The 17114-nt window shown below is 38.2% G+C and overlaps 1 protein-coding gene across 4 annotated transcripts in view; it reads right to left on the reverse strand.

Annotated features, from left to right (window-relative positions):
• Positions 1 to 15290, reverse strand: part of ZC3H12C (zinc finger CCCH-type containing 12C) — a 62085-nt gene extending 46795 nt beyond the window's left edge. Inside the window, exon 1 of one of the 4 annotated variants that reach the window (XM_036220585.1) lies at positions 15108 to 15290. Coding sequence is in view for 2 of the 4 variants with exons in the window: in XM_016121125.2 (XP_015976611.2) it covers positions 10920 to 10943 (24 nt within the window). In the remaining 2 variants the exon portion in view is untranslated. Of the gene's footprint in view, positions 1 to 10270; positions 10480 to 10704; positions 10806 to 10919; positions 11060 to 15107 lie in introns of those variants that run through there. The other 3 variants (XM_016121125.2, XM_036220584.1, XM_036220586.1) reach the window with 3 other exon arrangements.
• Between the last annotated feature and the right edge of the window lie 1824 nt (positions 15291 to 17114).

Raw genomic sequence — 17114 nt, forward strand, 5'->3', positions numbered from 1 at the left:
GAGATCAGAAAGGTAAAGTCAAGAGAAGCCAGGTCATGTAGAACTCCGAAGGGCAATGCTTCTCCTACTCTACACAGCATCTGAATCACATCAGGATCTTGAAGATTCTGATTCAGGAAGTCTGGGGTAGGGCCTGAGATTCCACATTGTAACAAGCTTACTGCTGATGCTATGGCTTTTGGTCCATGGACAGTGCTTTAAGTGGTAAGGTCATTGGTCACAGTAAGAACTTGGCTTTTATTCTGAGATGGGAAACCTTTAGAGGGTTTTGAGCAGAGGGAGTGATATAACCCTATTTTATACTAATGTCTTCTAAATTTGGGCTTACCTCCACATTTCTAAATGTTCCATTGATCTCCATTCCTCTGCCTGTTCCATATATTAAGAACTGTAATTTGTAACATATTGGATACCCTGTATGTAAGTCTTCTATCACTACATTTTTTCTCATTTTCATATTTTTATCATGGATATTTTGCATGTATATATGTCCAGATACTTCAGAACTATTCAACAGCTTTTAACCAAAAAGCTGTTGGGAGTTTGATGGAGAATGCTGCAGAATTACTTGCTTAAAAATCACTGCCAATTAAATTGTTTTATCAGGAACAATTTATTGAAATTTTCTCTATTTTTCAATACAGTTCCTTAAATTTTTTAATGGGGACTTATATTTATTAAACTTGTCTTAAATATTTTGCTTTTGTTCTTGCTGCTGTAAATGTAGTTTTCCTTTCCCATTGTATTTTCTATCTAGTTATTATCCAAAAAAATTATTCCTATTCTTATTGTTGTACCTTAATCTTTAATGAACTACATATTTCAGCGAACTCTTAATGTTTCTATTGGTGTTTCACTGAGGCTCTTGAGTTTTCCACATATATAAATTAGACTGCCTCATCAATTTTTATATCTCTTGCTCTATATGATTTACATGTCATGGACTACTTGAGCTACTGAGAATAATTATAAGATAACGTAGGAAAGGATATAGGAACATGAGTATAAATTCTTGGAACCAGTGATTTAGAAGAAATACAATGATTTAATGGTGGGCAGTAGTGAAGGGACAAGGAATAAAATGGAAGTAAAAACAGAAGAGAATATAACAGGCATCTGAGCGAACAAAGATTTTCTTGAATAAAACTTAAGCACTCATCTGCTATCAAAGTAGGAAATAAACATTTATGATCTTCCTGCGAGCTGAAGGAATGCTCAGGCCCAAGACTCAGCACCTGACAGCACACTTGCCAAACTGGCATTCTGGCTTCTGGCTGTCACTCAGGAGTTCCAAAGTGCTTTCTCCACCTTCCTTGTCTGCACTCAGGCGCTATCACAGCATGGACAGTCTCAAGTCTAAGATGCAGCTGCCAACCTGGCACACGTGTCCCAGCCTCCAAGGCCAGAAGTAAAATTTCCTACCTCAACCAAACTCACGAAATTTTGTGAAATTTTTTTACATGCCGATTCCTGATTTCTTTTTCAAAATCGTTACTTTAAACACATACTGCCTATACTGCAAATCTAGTGTTTCTCTTAGTACAGAAAACCTTTCTAAACTGCGGATCAGAATTTGATTTCAAACATTAGCTGTCTCTTACTCCCTGCTGATGTTCTTAATCAAAAGGGAGGCTTTAAACACATTAGGACCAATCAGAGGCTCTCTAATATAATCAGAAGACCTGAAAGAACACTGAAAGTGGGAAACTTACAGGAAAATGAAGCGCAATGATTTGAAGCACTTTTTTTTTCTTAAAGTGATTAGTCAATTCTCTTATAAGAATTACTAGAATTGCCTCCATTCTTCATTTTCAATAATGTGGAATAATTCCTATAATTCTGCTATTCTTCGTAGCCAGTTTATTTATCCCATCCATAAACAGGTCAGGAGAGAAGAGTTAACTTTTTCCCAAAAAACCTTATAATCTTGGAGGGGAAAGTATTCAGAAGATGGTCACTGAAATAGGATTAAACAGGTAAAGAGCATAATGAGGGCCATGGAGAAACCACAGTGCTTCCAACCCCCAGGAAGACCTAGGAAACACATATAAGGGGAGCACACGAGGGCTAAGAGGTGGCAGAGATCTGTAAGTAGAGATCTCCACTTATGGAACTCAAATATTTTAAAAATAAACTTGGAAATCAGTTTATTTCGAAAGGTACACCATCCTATCTTTACACAAAGATGACAAAAACTCCTGGCAAACCAAAGCATTAGACTTACTTCTCTTATCTGCAGACCTTAAATGATGATGATGATAGTATTAAACTTCAAGGTATATAGATCTTTAAGCAGTAAAAATGACTCTTATCTCAGGTACTCAAATAATTCACTATGGATTGCATGACTTCAAAGTTGAGATACAAACAGATATTTGTGCTAGACCAACTTTTTCAAGGTTTAGGGAAAACTCAAACCTAGAGAATGGAAACATACTCTGACCATGACACAAAAAATTAGAGGTTAACAGCACATAGCCAAAAACAATTTAAAAATCCTAAAAAAACCCAATATCTTTAAATTAAAATTCTCTTCCAAGTAACTCTGTGAAGAAAAATAAAAAAAATAATAAAATCATGGACATTTAGAAATAGATGACAATAAAGTTATAACCTATGGAATGTGGCCAAACTGTTACTTAAAGAAAAATTAATGGTGTAAATATATTTACTCAAAAACAAAAAAAGAATTTAACATTAATTTGGAAAGGTTAAAATGAATAACGAACAAACAAACAAACAACAAAACAAAATAAAGGTGGGTAAAAGAATAATAAAATTAAAAGCACAAATAAATTAGGAAGCAAAAAAAAGAACTGGTTAATAAAACAGAGAGCTGGTTCTAAACGATGAATGAATGAATGAACAAATAAACGAACAAACAACCTCCTAAAAGTGACCAAGAGGTTAGAGAACTCTATCTACATATATAACATTACAAATGTAATGTTCAATAAAATAGGAAGGATTCTTTGCATAAATCTTTATGCTAATAAATTAAGAATTCATGATCAAAGCTGACTTAAGGTTGCAAATGTGGGTAATCATGGAATAAATAAACTTTGTTAAAGGTTTAAAACCTCTAGTCTATTCCTGACAAAAGAACCTATAGATTTTATGGGTGTGTTCTAGCAAAACCTCAAAGTGTCTAGCAACTCGGATATTACTTATTCTAAGGCATTGAAGAAATGGAAAACATCCAAACTGGTTTATGAGGCTAACATAACTCTGTTGACAAAACTCAACAAAGATGGCAGCGAAACTAACCAAATATATGTATAAGCTTATACTGTCTACAAAAGTTTTAAATAAGAGAAAGGTAAATTATATAGTATATTTGAATCATAATATACATTAACTAGGTAGATTTTATTCTATGATAATAGATTTTTTTCTAATATTGAACAACCTTGTTAATTCATTACATGTGTTGATTAAAGGCTCTTGCATTGGATTGGGTGTGGAAAATGAAAGAGGGACATGAGGAATCAAGAACTTCTAGATTTTCAGTCCGAGCACCTGAGAAGGTAATAACACTTGGAATGGGAAAGATCTGGAAAGGAACAGATCTGGAAGGATATAAATTCTGTTATAGATAATTTTCACTTCAGATACCAAATAGCTATCCAAGTGGACCTGTCCTTAAGATAGCTGTGTAAGAGAAGTCAGGATTGGAGATAAAAATTTGGTAGTCATCAGCATAAACAAAAAACTGTAGAAAAAGGAAAAGATCCTGGAATCAAAATTTTAGTAACCTAAAGATAGAAAGACATTACATATATTTGTGTAATAGTATATTTTCATGTACTATATGTTGCTATGCTTAATCGTTTAAAAAAACTTGCTAAATTAGGACTTCAGTACAAAAACTACTTAATAAGAACCTCGTGATATCACAAGGTGGTTGTTCTGCCAGACTTTGAGAAGTTCAGTTTCAGTTGCATTGTCATTGTGGGGATTTACAAATTATTCAGATTTTTTTTTTGGGGGGGGTGGGGTGGGGAGGGAATAGTAGTTTTCAAATAGGGTCTTGAAAGATGCCTAAAAGGTTGAGCAAGAAGGGCATTGGGACTCTGATCCTCAGATTTCATCTGAGTATTTGAATACAGGGTTTTCAGGGGGGAAAAATAAGATTTCAGGGGGAAAAACTGTTTCATCTATTTTTAGTAATAGTTTATAAAAATTATGTTAACAGTGGACAACAGTGAAAGAGTAGGTTTCAAAGTTTATACCACTGTCAAGGACAGAATCGTTAAGTAGGCTGAAAGCAGTACAATTTCAGCCTTACTTCATTTAAACGGATTGACTGCATATTAAATGAGTCAAATGCTAAAAAAAATGTTTAAAAATGTGTCTAAAAGATACTTAGGGATTTAATAATATACGTGTCTATTTTCAAGTCTCTCACATTTAACATTCACTGAAATATTCCAGAATATCTGTACAAAAGCAGGGGACACCTTTGTTAGAAAACAATAGCCATCAGGATTTAAAAAGTGAAATGCCAGAGAGGAAGTTCCATTCAAATAAGAAATAATCCCAAATGGCTACTATTAATATTGTTCTCTGATATCAATCAATACAATAATAAAAAAAAGAATTGAAATATTGAAAAAAATTGATATTATTGGGTCACCATTACATATCCTGAAAATCAAGAGACTCAGATGAAAAACTGTTAGACTAATCCTTCAATTTAGTTAACAATATATAAAAGAAATCAGTAAGGTAGCTAGATGGGGATTTACAAATGAATAACTTCCCTTTATACTAGCCACCACCAGGTATAAAATATAGGTATAGCAAGCGTAACATATAATGCAGAAAAATCTCATTCATAATAAACAAGGATGGCTAATATCTCAAGGATTTAAGTGCTTCAATACACATCATCAGTTAATCTCCACAACCATGACATTAGTGATATTATTATGTTAATAGGCACTATTATCACAATGTTACAAAGAAACTAAGGCTTAGGGAAATTAATAAGAAATGTGCCCAAGATCACACACATAGTGTCAGAACGAAATTCAACTCAGCCTCTTTGACCCCACAGAATGGGCTTCTTAGCACTGTTCCCATTCTTGCAGATCAAAACAAAGACAGGCTGTGGGGAGTGTGGTTGGTGAAGGTGGTGATGAGGGCAGGGAATGGACACTCATGCATTGCTGATAAGACTATAAATTGATACAACTTTTCTAGAAGGCAATTTGCATGATCACACCTAAGAATTTGTTAAAAGAGATATTCATCAATGTGTACGAAGAGCTATATATACAGATATTTATCACACTGTAGTCTACAACGATAAAAAAGCTGGTCACACTCTAAATACTCAACAAAATGAACTTGATTAAATTACAGTGCTTGAATATGTTGAAAGCCATTCAACCAATAAAAATAATCTTTTAAAAGAATATTTAATGACACAGGGAAACAAAATATATTGACTGAACTTCAAGAAAGAGAACTACATGTGCATATAAAGTCTTTAAAGGATATGTTTACATTGACTAAGGTTTTTAAAAGTAAAAACGATGTCAAAACTAACTCTAGGTGAGAACTGTAGATGATTTTCACTATTTTATACTTTTTCTGTGTTTTAAAAATGTGATAAAATGAATACGTTAAAATACTAAACTCAATTTACTTTTAAAGGAAAATGTAGTCAAAATAATAGGAATGCAGCTTAGAAAACATTTCCCCTATTTAAAACTTTTTTCTTATGTATAATATTGCTAATATTAATACAAATTATGCCCATGATTTTTATGTTACTTAAGGCGCTTTTTGATCTTAGGATAAATAGAAATACCACCTAACAAAATACGTAATTTATGCACATTTAAAACCTTTAGAGCTATACTAATCATTTAAATTACAGCAAAATTCCAAAAAGTATCTAATACATATCACCAACTCAGTGGGACAAAGAAAATAATGACTTAAAGATAAAACAAAAAACATCTAAATCAACAATGAAAAGGCAGCCTCAGTTATTTTGGATACTTACTCCCTTTGAGTGTACAAAATAATAAAAGGAAATGATAAAGTAAAAGCCAAGATTTGAAACAGAATAAGTCACAGAATAGGGATAAGATTAAACCCACATAATTTTGAATAGGAAATGAGTACAGATGACTAAGAACAAAGAACATAAACTAATTTTAGCCTCACCCCAGAAGACATGAATATATTTGAAAGCCCTTTCGAAAATCTAAAATATAAACTGGCATTAAAAGCAATAACAGTCAACTTGATTTTAATTTTACATCTGGAAAATCCAATTGCTCAGCACACAATTAAGAGCCACTGAATAAGCAGAGAAACAAGTCTGTCCAATCAAATCAAAGGATACTGTTAAATAATTTTATAATAATAAGTGCTTTCTATGTGCCAGGCACTTCTACATTCATTATCTTGAATCAGTAAAAACAACTCTGTAAAGTACTGTAGCGTTTGATGAATGAGAAATCAAAGAAACTCAGTCTTGCCTGGGGTCGCAGCCAGTAAAGAGCAGAGCTAGGATTCAAACCAGGTTTTGGCTGATTTCAGAGGCCCCACCTGCTCTCTCCATACAGTACAATCTTTCAGTTCTGCAACCTAGACTATCTGAGCATCCTAAAAGCCTTCAATCATTGCCTTATTTTAGACAAAATGTTAGCTTTTGTTATCCAGTTTCACAATCCACCTCAGATATCTGCTGCAAATTAGAGTGACAATGTCAGTAAGGACCAGCTAACATCAAGGAAGAAAATGTCTGAAATATTTTTCATGTCATGAGAAAATCTTTAGTGTATGTTAAATGGTGTGGGGAGGTGGGATACAAAGCTCTACAAACTGTGTAATTTCAATTATACAAGAAAAAGGTGTATGCTTTAAGAATCAAAATCCCAAGAAAGATAATTCCATTATATTATTAGGGCTCACAACAAATTTATTAACATGTTTCCAGAGACCGTAATATTTGGTTAAAGCAAGGGCTTATCCTAAGTTGGAACTCTCACTTTGCCATTATTAACTGTGAGATCCACCAAGTTATTTAACCATATTGTAGTTTGATTTCATCAGACAAAAAAAGTAATGAAATATTACTTATAGGAGTATAGTATTAAATGCATTAATACATGTAGAACACTTAGAACAATGCTGGGTATAGTAAGTTATCATTCTTAAACTACAATGGAGTAAACCAGACAAGATCTAAGCTGAGGCCTGAATAACAAGGCATGAGCTAGGCAAAAAGTGTGTGTGTGTGTGTGTGTGTGTGTGTGTGTGTGTGTGTGTGTGTGTTGGGGGGGAGCAGGAGTTGGGTAGGGAAAATTGTTCAAGGCAAGGAGGGAGATTTTGGGATTTTCTATTTATTCCCTATCCACCCTTAGAGATTTGACAATTATCTGAAAGGCAGAATACTTTATTCGAAAAGTGCTTATGAGCTTTGCTTTAGGGTAGGTTACTAAGCATAAGAATTACTGTCAAGGCTGTGACCTACAACCATATATAATATGCTTTATGGGTGATTACTCTCTATTTTCGTTTTAAGAAAGTAAAACATCTACTGAATAGAAAAATTAAAGAGCAAACACCATACTGAATGACCAAGGTTACTGGAGATATATTTTGGGATGAAATATATTTTTTTAAAAAACCACATTCTTAATCATTTGTCACTTCCCCGAACTATTAATAGTAAAACAGCAGCAATGATTACATGTTTTTGGTGAATCTTAACATTATAGTTTTGTAAACACATATGCTGTAGGTCCATGAGGCATATTAACACTTAAAACACAAGATTTTTAAGACCATTGGTTATATTTGAGATACAACCTTAGAATCGTGATATTTTAGGTTTAAACTCGAAACCTCAATTTAATAAATTTTTATTTAATTACCTTCCTATATATTTCTCTTTCCAAGAACTATACCCCCAATACTACCTTTGCCACCCTAATCACCCACTACTCCCATCATCACTGATGCTCTGGACATACTAGCCCAGCTACTCCCTGCTTTCCTGCCAGGTTCCCTTGATTTATAGCATTCATTTGGAAATGACTCCATCCAGCTCTACCTACAGGCATACCTTGTTTTATTGTTTTGCTACTTTACTGAGTTTCACAGGTGTTTTTTCTTTCTTTCTTTCTTTCCTTCCTTCCCTCCCTCCCTCCCTCCTTCCTTCCTTCTTTTCCTTCCTTCCTTTCATTCATTCATTCATTCAATTCATTCATTCATTGGTTCATTCAAACAAACTGAAAGCAAGACCTTCCATCAGCAAAAAGAATTACCACTCACTTTATTCTGCTGGTCTGGAACCAAATCTGCGATATCTGAGGTATGCCTGCACCTGAATCCTACCTAAAGGTCTGGCATGTTGTCCTTCCCCAGTACTTGAATTTACTTTTTATTCATATCATTAGTACCTCTGACCCAGCATTATGTTTTATCTGTTCAAAATTCTCCTTTTATAGGTCAAGGGCCTTACATAGCACCTAGACTGATACTGATTATTTGTTGAGGGAATAGTATTTACCAGTCTCAAATAAACAATCACTGCAAATTAGTTTATAATCCCAAATTCTACCGCCACAAGAATAAAAATCCTCCTACTTCATAACTTAGGGTTGTTTCTTAAAACTGCAATCAAATCTGAATGAAAGAATGCTTCTAAATTTATGTACAAGAACAAATGAAAAACTGTAAAAGGTATAAAATGATATAAAAGCATATAAAAGGGTATAAAATTGTATAAAAAGCTATAAAATGATAGTAACAGTTTTACATTATAGTAATTTAAATTAATGTAGAAACCACCGTGGTCTGCTAGAATGGTAATACAAGGTAACCCAGTTGTAAAATAAGAAAACTATTTTAAAAATACAATTTTCATTATCCACTTGGGGTCCAATTTGGCGGATGTAATCCATGAAAACAGCTCCAGAAGAGCCATTAATATAAAATAGGATGTTTTCATTAGTCTGGTAATTAAAACAAATATGTAGAAAAGGGAAGTGATGAATGAAAACTCCCATCAACATACACACAGTCCAAGTTTCTGTTTCCTATCTTTTAATATTTTCCATTATAATGAGTTTCATAAGATTTTCATTATAAATACAAGTTTAAAAATACTGGCTTCTTTCTTGTGTTAAGAGTTCGATTTACATTGCTTATAATGTTTAAGTACTTGTGTGATGACTAGAATGATAAGTTACTTTGAAAAGTAAAACTCATTCTCAAATTAAGTAAAAATGTTCAAACATTTTGAATTATAGAGACACAATCAGTTACTAGACCATTCTGATATATTTAGGGTACTTCAAGTAGACAGATTCAGGTAACTTAAAATAAGAATACCAAAGTTGAAGAAAACAAATGAAGAGAGAGCAAGTCTGAATTAAGCATCTTCCTGGGGTTATCAAAGTAAGACAATTTCACAAATATTTCATGACACTATCTTATTATGCAAGCATTAGAAAACACCACTATTAAAAAACTGCTAAGATTAATTGTATATGTAAGTGATCAAATAAATGGAAGTCATACCCATTAATCCCTAAATATATTAAGGATTTAAAAATATAACAGGATATTCCTGACTTCTTGTAGTTCTTGGAAAATCCAAAAAAATGTTTGAGGTATATCCACTGTATTCTGTTCATAATATGCTTTAGAAAAATTTGATGAAATAAGTGAAGAAACGAAGATCTTTCCCAAACTTATAAATATACAGTACTTGGCCCCAGTATTTTTACATCTATTCTAAGGTGGTTTAAAAAACAAGATCTGAATCAACAAGCGCCTCTGGAGGCCTGGGGATACTCCAATACAATCTTGCAACCAATAGGAAAACTTTCCCTAAATCTAGATTAGCATTTCATCTCTTTATCACAAAACACAAGCACAAACCAGGACTGTGAACGGTTACCGCAAAGGCAAGATACCCAGTTAGAGTATTCTGTATTTTGGAAGCTAAGGCTGTTTTTCAAGGACTTTAAAAGGGGTGATGGCTGAAACAGTTTAGGGAAGAATCAGGATGTATTTCTCCACGTTACACTTGTAACACGTCCTCGCAGGGAGTTAAAAATGTGAACCAACCCAGCTAAAATGAACGCAAGGTGAAAATGGGAATTCGGCTAGAGCCTGAGGGTGAGGGGTAAGAGGGACAGGGGTTTTCTCTAGGGCCGGCCTGACAGTGATGGCAGTTTGGATGGATACGAAAAGCTAATGGCTGGGGCTGAATCCGAGATGTCGGATGATGCCTCACCCCACAAGCGTGCGAGGGTCCGAGCCGCAGGAGCAGGGATGTGGGACCGTTTCCATCTGGAGCGCCCGAGCTCTCCTCCCCGTTCGGCGGCCGTGCCCTGGGGCGGGCGGGAGTGGACCGGTGCCCTAGGCCGCGGGCCGGGGACGCCGGCCTCGCCGCGCCCGAGACCCCGGCCGGGCGGCTCCGTCCGCGGACAGGATGCGCTCGGCTTTCCCCTCCGCCCCACCCGAGCCCCGGGAGCCGCAGAAGCCCAGAGACGCGACCGCCAGGAGCCCGACCCGCCAGGGCCCGGAGGTCGCCCGCAGCCGCCGCCCCGGCCACTCCGGCCCGCGCTGGGGCGCGGCCTCCCGGCCCGCGGCCCTGCCCTCGCCCAGCTCCCTCAGGGCCACGCTCGCCGCTGCTGGCTCCTTCCCCCACCTTCCCGAGGGACAAACCTGGGGACCGGTACCCGGCATGGCCGACCCCGCAGGGAAGCGGCGAGCGGCCGGCGGGGCCCGGACGACAGCGGCCGCCTCGGCTCTCCCGCGCGGCGCCGCGCCCGCCCGCGCTCCCTCCCCCCGGGCCGCGGCCCCGGCGCCCCCTCCCCGGGCTTGCACAACTCACACCCTGCACGCGCGCGCACGCGGCTCAACCGCGTTGCTCAACCTACTTGCAGTCTCTTCTGAGCAGCCATCACAACATGCCCTGGAAGCCAGGGCCGTGGCCGCCTCTCGCCTCGGTCCTGGGCCGCCGCGGCCGCCGCTAGGGCGCCGGGCGAGCGGGAGGCTCCCCCATGCCGCCCGCCCGCCCGCCAGGCCGGCCGGCCGCACGCCGGGGCCGGGCTTAGGCGCGCCGTCCGCGCCGCTACTCCGCGGGCGAGAGCGAACCCGGCCCGCTCGCCAACGCCAGCCGCCGCCGCCGCCGCGCGGTTTCCTCCTCCCCTTCCCTCCTGTCCTCTCCCTTGCCTCCTCTGGAGCGGAGGTTGGCAAACCAGCACCTGCTGCTGGAGATCACCGAGAACTGAAAACAGGAAACCCCGAGCCAAGGGGAAAACCCGGGAGGCGTGTGTGTGTGTGTGTGTGTTGGGCGGGGGGGGGGGAGGGGTGAGGGGAGCTGCTGGAACCTGTTGGGCTCGACCCAGACGCTGCGCCCGATTCCCTTCTGCCTGGCCCGGGGGTCCCGACCTCCCTTCGCCGCTCCCGCAGCCCTGTCCAGAAGGGCGCCTCTCTGCTCCCTGACACCCTCTCTACCCATCAGTAAAACCGCCCCGTCCCTGGGCAGTCAGGGGAATCGAGCGGCTGTCTTCTTAGGACAAGTTTCCCCTGGCTGTTTCCTTGTTATCAATACACTGCAATGAGGAAAAACCACAGCTGGCATGAGCAAAACCAATAAGGGAACTTAAGCAAATGAAGCTGTTGGGATTTCACCCAGGGGAAGGATTTCTTTCAGCAAGGAAACTGGCCTTGTTGGAAATGGCAATGTGTCAACATCGTGGTGAAATCCAGAATAAATCCAGATCGCTTTTGGGATGAGACAGCCCCCTACACTGAGGCAGGCTTCTGAGGTGCCAGTGTGAAAAGCACTGGGAGCAGAGAGCCTTTCTACTTTGTGAATTGTACAACACTCAGCACAATCTAGGTCAACATTTCAGAAAAGTTCAAATAATCACCGGCCTGTGGAACTGTCACCAGGTGCTTCACTTTTAGCCTTGGGCAGGATGCATCTGCTTTTGGAGTGACAGGGAAGGGAACTTCTGCCACAGGCTAGGTAGTCTGCGATAATAAATACATTATCTGTCTCATTTAAGGTTCACTGCAGGCAGGTGAGCTAGGTGTTATAATTAATTGCCTTTATCAGTCAGAAAACTGAGGTTAGAAAAGTTTCCTGAGATCACACAGCTTGAATATGAGGGATCCAGATCTGTTTGCATCCAAAGCACATATTTGTTTCACTGGACCTGAGTTCATGCCTTTGATGACACTCTTTCACTTATAATAAAATCATTTCTTGCCTCTCTGAGTTGTTCTCAATAGGGCACATATGGTTTAAGCCTGGATCTGTTGAATTCACTTGGTCTACTAAATGGTAGTGATATCCATGTTGCTTACTGTGCTCAAACTTTAAACTTTCCAGTTTAATGTTTTCTTTCTAAAAAAAAAAAAAAAAAAAAAAAAATCTGCCTTTACGGCTTAGTTGAGCAGCACAAATGACCCCACCTCTTTGGCCAGCATCTGTTACTCTTTAGATGATGATGAGATCCCAACTGAGAGCACTATACTGAATGGTACCTATTGGCATTCTAATACTGTCTGGGAGATGAAAGAGGAGCATCTTGCTGAGTCTGCTTCCCACTTTAATAGGCCAGTCTTGGGGTATATTAAAATAGCTGGCTGATGGGCTTCTTTTTGGGCATATGAAATCCCTCTGGTCCACATTTTAGTTCTACCTTCAAGACCCTTAAGAAGTCTGGCAACTTGTTCTCTACAGCCAGGTCCGTTTTGATTGACAGGAAAGGAAGCATGCTTTGGGAAAGCATTCCCTGTTCACTGAGCCAAACCCTCAGAAATCTCTTGGGCAGTATTTGGGAGGAGAAGGGACTTAGAAAAAGAGTGGCTGGCTGATGATATAAGTGACAGCCATCTTTGGCATGGTATTAGTGATGCCAGGAAATTTCCCTACTCTACGCTATACTGGCAACACAGTCTACCTTTTGTCTCTCAATCGACTCAACTGAATTCCATTCAATAGTGATTAAGCATGATTATAGACCAAGGCACTGTATTAGGTCCTTTGCAGGTAGGAGATATGGATAATTATTATAACTGCTAACATTTAGTGAGTGCCTACCATGTTCCAGAAACTATTTTAAGTACTTTGTATGTGTTCTCTCATATAATGTCTACAAAACCCCTATTTGGGAATAACTCACTATTTCCAATTTACAGATGAAAAATCAAAAATAAGCCGATAAATAGTGCAAGGATCAGTAGACAGTCTGACTCTAGAATCAGCAACCATTATATGAAGAAGATATTGCCCTTAATTACCTTACTATGTAGTTTAGAAGATAAAAACATGAAAATTAAAAGAAAACTAAGAAGACGATAATTTATGAGTGTTAAATGTGTGTCATGAATAATAAATGTAATGAAGGTTCAGAGGAGACAGGAATCTCTAGGTTGGAATAGTTGGGAAGGCTACATAGAAGATGTTTCTAGGTTTCAAAAAGTGGAAATTTAAGCTGCGTAATGACGATGAACACTATTTTGACAGGCAGAGAGGATAAGGAGGGGCATATCAGTGCAATAGCATAAACAAAGATAGAGTGCCAAGGGAATTTGGAAAAGAGATATTTTTTAAAAAGGCTGGAGAAGACCAAATTACTCAGACTTGAACACAGAGAAGAAGGGAGGGAGATAGATAGTTTGGGCTCAGTGTAGCCTATCTGTAGTGAGAAACTCTTGAAGAATATTTATCAGAAGGTGACATGGAGAACATTCTATTATAGGAAAACCAATATTGTGATGGTTATCGGAAAAGGGAATGGTTATATGAAAAGGGGAGGTTTTGAAGCAGGAAAACAAATTTGAAGACTTATATGGGAGCATTGCCATGAAATAATAAAGTGAATGGTGAGAGAGGAAAGGAAAGGACAAGTTAGTGAGACATTGTGACGTAAAAATCACAGGGGCTTTGGGAACGATTATATACTTGATGGAGATGGAATTAAGAAAAAGATGAAGTCCCAAATGACTTAATAGTGTAAATATGAAGCTTGTAGTATTATAACGGACTGGAAAAATGGGCAAGTTTTGGGGGTAGAAGACTTATTTTTGAGCAAATGTTAGAATAGTTTGGTTTTAGGCATGTATTTGTGGTAACAGTGGGATATGCATATGTAAGTATGCTGTAGTATTATTTAGAAAGGCAAATAGTTGGGTAAATGAGGCTTTTATCTTCTATTGAGAAAGTAAGAAAATTTTAAGTGGTCACTATTAGAGTCGAAAAAAATTTCAAACAATAATAAAATGCTTCTAGAGCTCTGAGATAAATGAGAACTAGGTAATTCTTCTTTACTTCAAGTTATGTTTAATTAAAAGGAAAAGAGAATATATAAGAAATAAATTTCATGGGCTCAGTGAATGTAAGATGGATGGCAAAAAAGGGAATTAGAGATCATTTAATCTGACCCTACTTTTCATTTTGAAAATGGTAAATTGAGGATCAAAATTTCAGTGTCAGATAGTAAAACTTCAGAATAAGCATCAGGAAATAAGGCACATTTGCTATTACCAAATACATATAGCCAATTCATATCTGAATTATAAAATCAAGTCTGGATCTCAAATTGTGACTTTGAATTATACATAATTTAAGAATTTGAGTGGCTGCGGCCCCATAATACCTAAAACCTTGAGCAGCCTCACTAGTTAAAAGCAAATACTTGGGAAAGAACAGATTGGGCACACCGGTGGGAGGGAGAAAGGTTGCAAGGGTAGCACTTCTTCCTAGAATATACCTCCCAGGTAGACTACTGCAAACCTAGTTTCACAGTTGAGTCTTAAAAGATAGAATATCAGATACCTACCACATCTCACCTGGCTGCCTCAACCTGGAACTTCTGATTGACCAGTCACCTTATCTAAGACCTGCAGGGTCTGTAGATCACCCCCAGGTTCAAAATTGGCACACATACCTGGCAACTATTTCTAGTTCTATCCAGAGCTTTCCTAGTGCTATCTTTAGGAGTTTTCTCATTGAAAATGTGTGAAAACCGTGGCTACATTTGGGAATGCAAAATAATTTTTTCTCTTGCTCTTAGGCCTCCTATCTCTACCATTTCTGCCAAAACACTTACCTTAGTTGAAACAATGTCAATAGTCCCTTCCAAGCACCTTCATCTGCACAGCCCTTTGGCTAGTACTCGATGTCTTCTGGTTGAAGAGCTCCACTCACATAGCCAGGTGACTACTGTGACTTTTCATTCACAGTTTCTTTATGTCTTTCAGAGAAGTTCTGGTTAATTCTAACAACCCATGAAACGGAATGCTTCCTTAATTTCATTACCCTAAGCAACCATTTTCTAAGCACATGAGCTACGTAAGATAGACACATAGGGATAAAACTCATCCTTGCCCATGTGCTTCAGTGACTGGTGAGAGTTGCTTTTTTAATACTGAGTTCTTAGGGAAAGGAAACCAGAAGACATGAGATACGTGCTATTGACCAATCCCAGGGCTTCTTTCTTTTGATGAGTTACCACAAGACTCCATATCAGCAGCATGACTCTTTCAGCATTTGTGGGAGGCACCAGGGAGCCAAAACGGCAAGGTTTTCAATATGCTTGTGTTGGAAAGTCATGTGCTTGGTTTTCTACCTGAATCAGACAGTGTGGCCGCCCTACTTTCACTACATTTGGCCAATGTAGGGTTTTTGAGAACAATAAACATTTAAGATAGAATTAAAAAAGTGTTCCCAAGCTGTCACTTTGCCATCTTGACAAGGACCAAAGCTGTCATTGCAGTTCACCCTGCCCAGAAATTAAAAAATTTTTGTTGAAGAATGGAATTTCAAGTATTCCAAAAATATCCTCATCACCTCTGCAAGTATCTGATGTTTTAAAAGGAAATTGATATATAGAATTACAACTGTATGAAACTTGAGATAGTTGGAAACAGAATTATAGAATTTTCAGGTTAGAGTACAACTTACATTAAAAAGCTGTCATGAAAATATTAATTGTAGCATTATTTGCAAAAATGAAAGATTAGGACCAAACTAAATGTCCATTACTAAACTATTTAAATAAATTGTAGTATCTTCATGCGTTAGAATGCCACTTACCTTTTAAAAAGAATAAAGCGGCTTTATGAGTTTGGAATAAACTTCAAGATCCATCATTCATTGAAAAAGTAAAGTGAAGACCAGAACTGGATGACTAAGAAGAAAAGGTGGAAGAGAGATTCACATTTTACTCTATATCCTTTTTTTAGCTGTTGAATTTTAAATTCAGTACTTGAATTAGCTATTCAAAAAATATTTTTTAAATTCCACATTTATTGGTTATGTGTGCTATTGTCCATGCCTTTCTATTTGATTCTCTAAATAAACAGATACTATTTTCTGTTTGTTTGTTTGTTTTTGTTTTTTGGTTTTTGGTTTTTTTTTTTAATAGTACGACAACCACAAGGAAGAGGAAGTTGAGGGAGTCCTATGAGTTGCACATGTGGAGTCTGGGGCTTCCCAGTCAAGGAAAGATTCCTATGATCATGTGAAAGGGGAGATCCCATAATTGCTAAAGAATTCCCAGCAGGCATTTGTGGGATTAGTCATTGCTTTTACAACTTTTTGTCAAAAGCTCCAAATGCAGATTCTAGAAGATTTTCAATGGGAACTGCTTTAACTAAGGAGAATATTCAGGAAAGTTCTTAACAGCACATAGGAAAGAAGTTCACAGAAGGTCACCAGTAGGCATAAGGCAGAATGAGCATTTTTTTCATAATAATAATGACTTAAATTTGCTTATATGTTTTATTGTATTTCCCCACATCATAATATAAACTCTATGATGTAGGAGCTCTCTCTTGCTCCCTGCACTGTCTCTGGTTCTCCTGTGCCTGGTACACGGAAGCCACTCGGATTGGTTCCAGACTACTGGAACTGGGGATCATAACAGCCAGTGATTCTCTGGCCTGTGGCTTGCTTATTTAGGCATTAGTCTGTTAGAAGGTAGAAAAGACTTGGCCATGGAAACCGGGATTCAGAATTCCAGCCTCTGAAAGAGTGGGCAAAGCAAAATTCAATTTCAGAGGAACTGGGGAGTTAGAAAAATACTTAAGCATGAGGGAATGAGGCAAGGGATTAC

This window comes from Rousettus aegyptiacus, unplaced genomic scaffold (genome assembly GCF_014176215.1).
Source record: "Rousettus aegyptiacus isolate mRouAeg1 unplaced genomic scaffold, mRouAeg1.p scaffold_m13_p_5, whole genome shotgun sequence".
NCBI lineage: Eukaryota > Metazoa > Chordata > Mammalia > Chiroptera > Pteropodidae > Rousettus > Rousettus aegyptiacus.